The following is a 10,982-nucleotide window of genomic DNA, read 5'->3' on the forward strand; positions in this document are numbered from 1 at the left end:
TTCCTTCCCCCCATTAACTCCTCTCAGTACTAGAAAAGGATCTGAAGTGGAACTATCAATCACACAGGAAAACAATAACAAAATAAAGGTTCTTTTATTCAGTTATGATTATTGATGCTGCCTTTTCCTCCTCTGATATCCACAGCATACAGCTTATATTTAGCATAGAAATTCCTAGTTTCATTAGTTTTCACAGGAGACTGGCTGGATGCTGTGACCCACAGATGATCCCCCCTGAGCGGCATTCCTTTAGAAGCATTGGACCTGGCACGTCTGTCACATCTTCTAATATTGCTCAGTTTCCTGAGAGCATGTCTTTCACTATTTAGGATCTGTCATAAGGAATGCTGTGCTGAGCTAAAGCTTGGATTCCTGTTATTTGAATGTCAGCCTTTCCCCTGCCATGTGTGTTCTCAACCCTGAAGGATTTAGTTTTGAAATTCCAGAATATTTTTCTCACTTTTTTTCTTTTTAATGAGAGGAACCAAACGAAGAGAACTTTTATGTGCCTGTAGGAAACAGAAGGCATGGGCAAATCATAATTGTTTTCATTATTTTTTACATTTAAACCGAGTGCTTTTAATATCATGATTTAATATTTAATAATCATGAAATAAAGTATCGATTTAGCCACAGCCCCCACAAACATTGAAGGAAGCACAGAAGTTTCTCCCTTATTCCCACCCCTTCACCCTGTCCATTGTGTTTCCCTCTTGTCTCCTGGTTTCCTTTCACCTTTATCCCTTCTTTCACTGTCCTACCGTTTATATAGTTCCTGTTTCGGTAATACAAAGGTCACAAAAATCAGGTTTTAAATTGAGATTTAGTTAAACTCATCACACGCAAACCTCTTTCTGCCTTCTGCTTACACATTTTATTTCTATCCTTTCATTAATTGCCATTTTAATGTTGCAAGCTACCCCATCATGAAAGTTGCCATTTCAGAAATGAAGCTAAATTCTGGCTTTTAGTCCATTATCTTCAAAGCGATAACTGAACAATGCAGGCTCTCAGTGGAGTGAGCAATGAGTCATTTCACTGTGGACTTGGCTTGCTCTTACTTTCCCGTTTCGCTGTTCTGCCGGAAGCCTTTCCATACTTCTACTACTTAGCCATTTTCTGCAGAATGGAGGGAATGTTATTTTACAGTGAGATAGGGCTTAATTTCTGTTCTCACTCACTCCTTTCTTAAGCAAAAAGTGTTAAGCAAGATCAATGTCTTCCTTTGGAGGTTATACCTTACAGTTGCTAAGCCTGTAGATCTGAAGGGGCTCAGCACCTATGGGAATTATGACATTGCTTTTAATATTTTTATTTTTAATTATGCGATCTGTATATGTTTGTATGTGGGTATGTGGTGTGAGTGCAGGTGCACCCAAGAGGCCAGAATAAGCTTTCAGAGCCTCTTAAACCAGAGCTGACTGAGGACAGTGATGGGAACCTCTCTGGAGTCCACTACAAGAACGATAGAGCCATATGCCTTCCATAGCTTAGCCATCTCTCCAGCCCCCTGAAAATAAACCTATTTAAAATTTTAATGACCATTATAAGCTTCAATATTTTGAAGAGTATTAAGTAGATAAACAAATTCTCTGTTTTATGATCCCTTCCCTCAAACAGTCTTAACACTTAAGACTGGATTTATTCTCAATTATAAGGAATTAGCAATTTGATTTATATTGCTGCCTGAGGCAATTCATCCTTTCCTTAATTTTTCAGACTAGCAGACACATAACCTCATAGAACCTCAGAGACCTTTGTAATTTTCTGACTAATGTCTATTTGGTTCTTCTGTGAACCTAACACGCAGTCCTGCTGTATAAGACTATGCATCTTCTTCATCAGAGAGACTCCATTTACAACTTAAAGGGTGAAGTCTTTTACTTCATAATAGACCAATAGCTAATTCTATTTAGTTCTTTAACTATCAAGATTATACTATGCTTTGCAATTCTCTCTTAAAGTCCTTTGTGAAGCCAGAGTCTAGGATACCCTTAAATAAGATGTTTTTCAATGTTAAACAATTATTAAAAGGTAGATTAATAAACACACCTAGAAATTGTGCTAAGAAAATCAGTGGATGTGAACAACACTGAAATTTTATTTTGCAAAAGTATCTACACTTATTCAAAGTAAAAGTATCACAGATAAATATCTCGAAGCCCAGTTAAGAGAAAACCTAATGGAGGCAGAAAAATCTAGCAAAGAACCCGAGAAACAAGCAGAGTGGGAGGCTAAGTGCCTTTGTCACTGCTGAACCTGCACAGACAAGGAAGCTCGGCCAGACACCACAGGTCCCTCAGGGCCCCGTGAGAAGGCTCTGAGCACACATTCTCTGTTAGCAGTACTGAGGGATACTGGCCACAAGATCAATTTATGGCAACCGTAGAAAGTGTAACAGATATGCTCTGATGACTGAGCTTCTCTGCTAATGTGCAAGTCACCTCAGGATCCCTGAGCTCACAAGGAGAATGAGTCCACCTCAAACATAATTTACGAAATGAAACTCTGGAGATCCACTCGTCACGTTGTCTACAGAGTTCTCTTCCATGAGAGTCTGACTTTGGATCCAGGCATGGTCAAGCCAGTGGTTTGGAGTTTTCTTCAAGCGTTCAGCTTGTTTCGAGAAGAGACCTGAGCATCTTCATGTGTAGGTGGAGACTGCTTGCTTTTTTCCCAGATGCCCACACCTGAATAATACCACAAAAACTATATTAATTACAACACTGTTTGGCCAATAGCTTAGGCATATTTTTAGCTAATTCTTACATCTTAAATTAACTCATTTCTATTAATCTGTGTATTAGCATGAGGCTGTGACCTACTGATAAGGTTCTGGCTGGTGCCTGGCCTCTTTCTCCTTCAGCAGCTACATAGCATCTCCTTGACTCCGCCAACTATCTCTTTATATCTCTTCTAGCCTGGCTATATTTTGCCCTGCTATAGGCTGAAGCAGCTACTTTATTACCTCAACAGTAATAAAACATATCCATAACGTATGAGGGAAATCCCACATCATTTCTGTAAGTGAAATTTGCCAAATTACCATTGATAATTATCTGGAATGTTCAATGAATGCCTAGGAACAATATTGGAAAACACACTTTTAGAAGTGCGTGCATTTTTCCTTGACTTGTAATATTAATTTAATGTACTATGTTGTCATGTTCTATAATAAACACACAATTCAAAAATGAATAAAATGCATTATTGATTGCTGAATCGTCATAGAATCTGTCTAAATGAAAATGTACCACTGCATTACTAAATTTCAAACTTAATCCAAATATTTCATGTGAATGTGTTTGTGGGTACAATCAGTGTATGGAGTGTCTGGCATATATTTGTACAGAGCAGTGCCTAAATGGTTGGAAATGTGCAAAAAATATATACTGTCAATCAATTCTTTCTTCCTCTTTTTAAAATTGTTTTTATTGAGTTATTTATTTTTATCTGTTTCCTCCCTCTCTCCTTTTCTACCTTTGCTCATGACCCCCACACTCCCAATTTACAGGCAAATAGTTAGATCTAGAAAAAAAAAATTGAATGAGACTACCCTGACCCAGAAAGACAAATATAATATGTATTCACGCGTAAGTGGCTTTTAGATATATAACAAAGAAAAAACAGCCTATAGACCACCACACCAGAGAACCTAGCCAACAAGGAGAAAAAGACAAGACCTCTTTTTCTTAATAGCTATAATTTTAGTCAAATAGTACTTTTATTTTATGATACTAAAATAATTTTCAGTTATGTATACAATATTTTATGCTTGCTTTAACATACAGTGATTTTGATGTCATGTCAAATATATAGTTCCGTGACATGGTTTTCTATTGTCAAAGTTTTCAGATCAACTTTCAGAAAGTCTATCAGTATTGAGTAATCAAGCAACACTGTCGTAATCAAGCTGTCCATGAACTAAAACCCGAATTAATTTGGAGATGTAGAATTAACTGCATTTTCAAAGGTTCCATGCTTCACTTTTCCTGCCTGGCTCTTCTCTAGAGGCCCTGCATTTTCCTTCCTGGCAGAGCCTTCATGTGGCACCCCCAGGTGATGAATCACACCCCACACTAATTACACCACATAATGTTTCCTTGCTACAAGTTGATTTTTCACGTCTGTCTGTTAGCACTGTAATTGTTGGTGGGCTGCCAGTTTCTTAAGACACACAGAACTAAAAGTGAAACTGCTAGTGTTTAATCTTCAGATAATTCCTTGAGTCTTCTCAGAGTATATGAACTCTCTAAGTGAGAACTTCTATCGGTAATAATTACAACAAAGCACTTAAAAGTTTCAGCTTTAAATTCTCTGACTAAATAATACACTCTTCCTTATCTTTTCTAAATCTATTTGGTTGGTTGTAATGTCATTAATCACCCAGTTTTCATAGCTCTGTCCCTTTGTTCTATAATCTAGTTACTTTGGTAATCTTTTGACACTGAAGATAATTTTAAGTCCCATTCTGCTTATTTTTAGAACATGACTAAGAATTTTCTCTATTTAAAGAAAAAAAATGAACTTTTAGTATTACAGTCAGTTTCTGATGCTCTTTGCTATGTTGAACATGCCTTGTAATTAGAACTGGTCTTCGAAACAATACCACCAACCTATTTTTAATAGGTAAATTAAATTGTGATTTTATTATCTGCTGTGTTCTGTGTGACTTGGGTCCTAGAACTCTAGCTATGGAAAGTGAGGTAATGATGTATAGGAAGCTGGGATCAGGAGGGGTTCTCTTATGCTACCTACCACTTCTACCACAAATTGGAATCTCATCTGGTTTATTAGACATAGCACAGGGGACGGGTTAGTTGGTCAGTAGAAGGTCTTTACACGCTATCAGTCTCAGACTGTAAATATTCAGGAGGAAAACACTACAGTCCCTAGCATTTGCACATACTAATCAATTATTTATAAACACTCACACTCAAACTCCCAATAAAAACTTGTGCCATCTCATTATTCATATGGGTAATGGCTTTGACAATTTACCACGGGACAGTTTGTTTTGGGGTCTGTACCCACATCAAATTACACTTCTGCACAGTACTTTACTTACTCAGGACTCCTCTACTCTCTACAGTTATCTATGAGTAAAATAAGAAACTACATTTGGCGATCATGGAGTTGTAATGCCCACTTACTCTTTTTTCTTTGCATTTCAAAGTAAATCATGTCGCCCACCGAGAAAACTTCTTTTTTAAATGTGTTTTTATCAATTAAATTTGTTCCTCACAATTTCATGCATGAATGGTTACTCTTACTTCTGACCCTCTTCTCTCTTCCCAACCTCTGTCTATCCTTGCTTTCTACAAATCTCTTTCCTACACCCCATGACTTTTTTGTTGCATTTGGTGACTCACTGAGTTTAACCAAGGTCATCTGTGTGACCATAGCTTTGTAAGTTTTTATTGGAGCTCAGAGGACTTGCTGGGGCTGGGGAGGCAGAGGTTAACATAACTAAAGACAATGCTTATTTCATTTCAGAGCTCTAACAGTAAACAATTAGTTCAGCAGTAAGGTGCAGGGTCCTAGGAGATCCCTTCCACCTCTGAATGGCTGATGAAGGGGCCAACATCTCACAGGTCATTTGCCAGTAACTGCAGCTCTGTGGGTGCATGATTGCAATGGCTGTGTCTTGTTCAGAGTTTACCACTTTGCAGTCCTATCATCTAACTCGTGCATACTTTGCACCCCCTGCAGTGTTTATTGTCATTTCAAACATGTTCCGCTAGAGTTTCTTTACTTCTCATGAATACGTTACCAATCCAATCCACTTCATGAAGGAGTACTAAGTCAATCAATAAAATGTAAGTTTTGGTTTTGTAAAAAAAAAAAGAAAAGAAAAAGAACAGAAATCATTTATATATTGGCCACACGTGGAGAAAGGAGAAATTGGTGAATGAGACTCAAATCTACAAATCTGAGAATAGAGTTTGGAAGTACCACAGGCAGGGTGATTTAAATTAGGAACAGCAATTAGAGGTGATGTGATCAGTGTGTTTTTCATTCAGAATTACTCTTCATTGCTTTTGTAGGATCCCCATTCAGAAATTGACAGTGTTATTATGATATATGGGAAGAGATATTGTAGATGGAAATTTCTGTCCTGCCTGGTTCCACCCCATTCAGCCTCAAATAAACACATAGATGCTTATATTAATTATAAAGTATTTGGCCTATTAGTTCAGGCTTATTATTGACTAGCACTTACAATGTATATTAACACATAAATCCTACCTATGTTTAGCCACATTCCTTGGTAACTTTTCTCAATGCAGCATTGCGTCTGCCTATTGACTGCATCTCTGCCTTTCCTCTTTCCAGAATTCTCTTAGTCTGGTTTCCCTGCCTATACTTCCTGCCTGGATACTGGCCAAGCAGCATCTTATTAAACCAATATGAGTGAAAAATCTTTACAGTGTACAAAAGCATTATCCCATAACATGATATTGGTCCTAAAATATTAAAATGTCATCCCAGAGAGCATCTGCTTAGGCCTGAGTTAACCCAGTAGGTTAAGCAAATGTGGCCTTCAAGTGAAAAGTAATATGGTCAAGTCCTGTCATCACAACCAACATGCCAGAGATGTTAGCACTACACAGCAAAGGCAATGGGAGATTTGGAGTGCCATATTTCAGTGTATGACCTTTAAATATAACTCAAAACAAATGGAGCTAGAGGGTTCATTCAAGTTTGTCCTAGGTTTCTAAGTAAAACTTCATCCCCAAATGCGTTCTCATTTGTGTATGTTCCATGTGAGTTCATCTTAATACACACAGATTCACCATGCTCAACTTCCATTTCCAGCTAAAGAACTTCATGAAGACCTACGATGGCGTAGCCTCTGCCTCATTCTCACGAGCTGTGGAAACCGTGGAAGCCAATGTGCGCTGGAAAAGGCTTTATCAAGATGAGCTGTTCCAATGGCTGGGAAAAGCCATGAGGCACTAATATGTATCACCTGTTGGAACTCAACTCAGAATTTTGAGAGGACCTGCTTTCTGTGGAATAAAGAGGCTAGCCAGAATTTCAGCGATAATGTGTGGGAGGATGTTTTGTTGTCGTTGGTTTGGGTGGTGGTTATTTTTCTTTGTCCCATTCTCTCAACATTTGTTTCTCTACTGGATGTTCCTCTGTATAGAAACTCTCGCAAGCATCAGCTTTCCCTGGCTACTTCAGCTCTACATCCCTTGCTGTTCAGGACCAAATATGATAGTGGTGCATGTTGATGTTGCAGTCCGTTTGGAAAATCAGAATATTTTGTGCATGGATATATGGTTCTGCCCTGTGTTCCAGCATGCTTATTTAACATGTCCGATGTTGTGTGTGAATATATGTACATCCAGGATGGGCATTATGCGAAAGCACAAAGATTATCTACGACAATCAGTGTTGCAGTGCAAGGGACAACTTCAGAAGGGAATTCTACTCTCAGCCATGGACAACAGAGAGATAAAGTGGCTCTCTAAACAGTCTGTGTTATTTGTTTCAACACTTGGATTGTCTGACAACGATGATTGTGTTGCTAACTCATTTTCTTTGAGTGACAGCTGTGTATACACTTGCAAAGATGTATAGATAGTATGTACATGTTCATATGTACATAAGGAAGCTCCATATGTATATAATATGTTGTACATGCACCTGTGTGAAGAATATCCCCATATGAAAGGAAATTTAACTCTTTTTTATAAATGTGTGGACACTTGGAAAAGGCTTCATATAATTTTTCTCAATACTACCCTTCCTACTTTATAACTCACTTTCTTAACTGCTTTTTCATCTATGTCCTGAAGAATGATCTATTCAACTACATGAAGATGAGTCCTAACAAAATATATATGTAAGCTAACGACTCTATAAATTCTCTTAATCTGTGTCAGCCATTCACCAACTTTTGTCATTATTTTGATCAACATTCCTCTTGCATATACCAATTTTGTGTATAGTTAGAATGATTGGTACTAAGAAAGTGTTTATTTATAGCTTCTTTGTCTTTCTTATCTTACATAGTGCAGAGTTAAATTCTCTCTGTGTGTTGATCTTTTTGGGTGTATAGCTCCTATCCTCCATTAAGCAACCATACCTCAACAGGTCTGTTAGCATTAAGGACCTTTTATGCCAGTTGTGCCCTCCCTGAAGACACAAAGTCGCTTTTATGCTGTGTTAATGTACAAATTTTGGGGGAATTAACGATCCTGTTCTACCAGGAAATTTTGAAGAGCCATTTCCATGGCTGTGTATAACGCAATTATATTTCAGTGGTTTTTCTCACCCAGTAGGCCAGTTACTTGCTTCAGATTTAACATACTTTAAATTTGGCATTGTAAAATACTGTTTACAATCACTATAATTGGGTCAACCGTTGTGAAACTACTTTCTATTTTCCTGTGGTGTTCAGCTCTTCCAAATATTGAAAATCACTGAAATGATGGGTTCAGAGACCATTACTCACTGCTGGGGAAAATATTTATAAAACAGGAATCCTAAAACTTTTTTGTTCATAGAAATGAATATCAATTTTCCAATCCATAGACTAAGTTACAACTAAATTTGAGTCCTATCAAATAAGCAATTAATGCCTATTTCTTACACTTACAATTTTTAACACTTCATTCAATCAAAATACATGAATTTTAAGTACTATATGGTGTTAAAGAGTCATGGCCATGCTTAATGTGGAACCTGAAATTTAGGTTACCACTTGGAAGTGAGCAAGTTCTAAAACATAATGCTCATAAATAGTATACGGTCACAAAGGCCCCAAATATCCCGTCATACCACTGATAAATTCATCCCTGGAATAGAGCTGACCCAGGTAGACATGTGTGATATTTTTTGTTTCCCAAAGTAATGAAAATTCAGAGTAATGGCTTTTTTTATTATTTTAAGTTAGTCATCATTTCAAACTTTGAATTTTGTGGCTTTCTTAATTCTTTTTCCTCCCCACTGTTAGTAGTCATAATCCTCTTTTGGTATTTTAGTGGCCTTGAACACAACTGGTTTAGCTATGATCTAAATCCTCAGTGTATACTTATGTGCAATGTTTATACCTCATATAATACTTGTTCAACAGTATAGTGGTACCAATGGCATTGAGATTGCATTTTTGCTCTACACATTTCTTTTTCAGTTATTTAACCTTTTCAATGTTGAAATTATATTGGGCTTTAAAGGTTTTTTTTAGTTGTTTAAATAAGTAATATTTTCAAAATAATAAAATAACCAATGATATCTCTTGGAATATTATGTAAAATGTAGCTATAAAATTATATTTTCTACTTAGAGTTTTTATCTTTCTCTCTTGTGTGTTTTACAAATCAATTATCTACATGAAATAACAACATATAGAAAATTTTCGTCATCTGGTCTCAAAAATTTCCTGTGCCAATATATGTATAACAGTAAAACTTTGTTTTAATTAGAAAATACTAGGTTATATGCCATTTTGGGTATTCATTATTGCCAGGTAACTTGTAAATAAAATGTTTTCCCCAGTTTTACACATTCTTTTCCATAATTTTTCTTATAGTATTCAAAGTTGAAAAACTACACAATTTCAAGCTCAGAAGACTGACATCTATAACACTGGCTTCACTTCTTAAAATTCATTTGCATGCACTTCTACTGGGCTTTGATCCCGTTTGTTTCAAATGATTTAAAGATAGATATATTACATTTGGATGTTCTGGTATTTCATTATATATAATATATATATATGAATATAATATATATATATGTATATATCAAGGCGATTAATGTTATGCTGTGAATTTGTAAAACTCATTCCATTATCAATAACTTTTACACATGCCGATTTGATTCTACCCCAAACCCAATGCATGTTTGACTTCTTCTTGAAGATGAAGTGATGCTGAGAACAGCCATTCACACCTCTAAAACCTTAGTTGTGATATAACCTAAGTCTCTCAACATAGATGGGCTACAACTAACATACAGCTGTGTCTCTAATTTTCATCTTTCCATCTCATTATCTTGAGACTTCACAAGTTCTAGACCAGCATCAGAATATATGATTGAACACATCCACAATGGCTCTATTATATTTAACATTTATATTCCAAATTTGTATGATTTTAAACTACTGGATGCACATGTTAATGACCATGTTTTTTAGACAGTGTACATTGTCAAATATCAGGACACAGATTTAGTCTATTGTTTACACTTCCCTTTGCAGATATGTTATTGAACATAGTATAAATGAAACCTTAAGACTCTGATACTTTGATTTATTTTCAACACATATTTCTGATAGTGGGAAGAGATAACCGTTACAGATGGTCTGAATGCACACAGAAGGCTTTCTCGTCTAAATAATTGGAAACAATATTCAGTAATATTTGTGTACATCTTTGGAAACTATCCTGTGAACAATTAATGTTGCAGAACTGTGGTCCCGAATCAGATGCAACAGTTATAACAAAGTATGCAATACCATGCTTACTTGAAATCCACTACTAATTGAATATTTCAAGAATTGTCTTCTAGGTGGTTGGAGAATGTAGCTCCAATATTTTTGTGAATGCTCTTGTGACTTATCCATAAATGCTATATACAATAGTAAAAGCATAGATGATGAGAAGCCAAGAGCTCCATAGCATATTTCTCTTTCATATTCATATTTCAGAGATCATGGCTGAATTATCATTTGATATTGATAGTTATGTGCTGTCCAGAACTCAACTGAGGCAATAAAAAAAGGTTTATTGAACAGGCTGGGTAACTGAGCATGTGGTGAGAGTAAGGAGGATGGTAGAAAATAGGTCTAAATATATCCCCATGAAAAATGTAAAGAACTCATGAACCAGTTGGAATTAAGCCAACATGAGACAGAATTCCATCCTACAGGAGAACAGTTTGATCATTTTTAGGTATGAAACCCAACTATTTTCTGTACTAATTCCCAAACATGTTGATGATTTTCACTGCTTGATTTCACAATGCTT

At 36.3% G+C, this 10,982-nt stretch overlaps 1 protein-coding gene across 1 annotated transcript in view; it reads left to right on the top strand.

Moving 5' to 3' along the window:
• The window catches only part of Trhde (thyrotropin releasing hormone degrading enzyme), a 384,937-nt gene extending 375,422 nt beyond the window's left edge, over positions 1-9,515 (top strand). The window contains exon 19 of the mRNA XM_048418659.3: positions 6,820-9,515. Coding sequence (XP_048274616.2) covers positions 6,820-6,963 — 144 coding nt within the window. The 3' untranslated portion in view covers positions 6,964-9,515. The remainder of the gene's footprint in view (positions 1-6,819) is intronic.
• Positions 9,516-10,982: the final 1,467 nt, after the last annotated feature.

Source organism: Myodes glareolus, chromosome 26, assembly GCF_982192425.1.
Source record: "Myodes glareolus chromosome 26, mMyoGla1.1, whole genome shotgun sequence".
Classification (NCBI taxonomy): Eukaryota; Metazoa; Chordata; class Mammalia; order Rodentia; family Cricetidae; genus Myodes; species Myodes glareolus.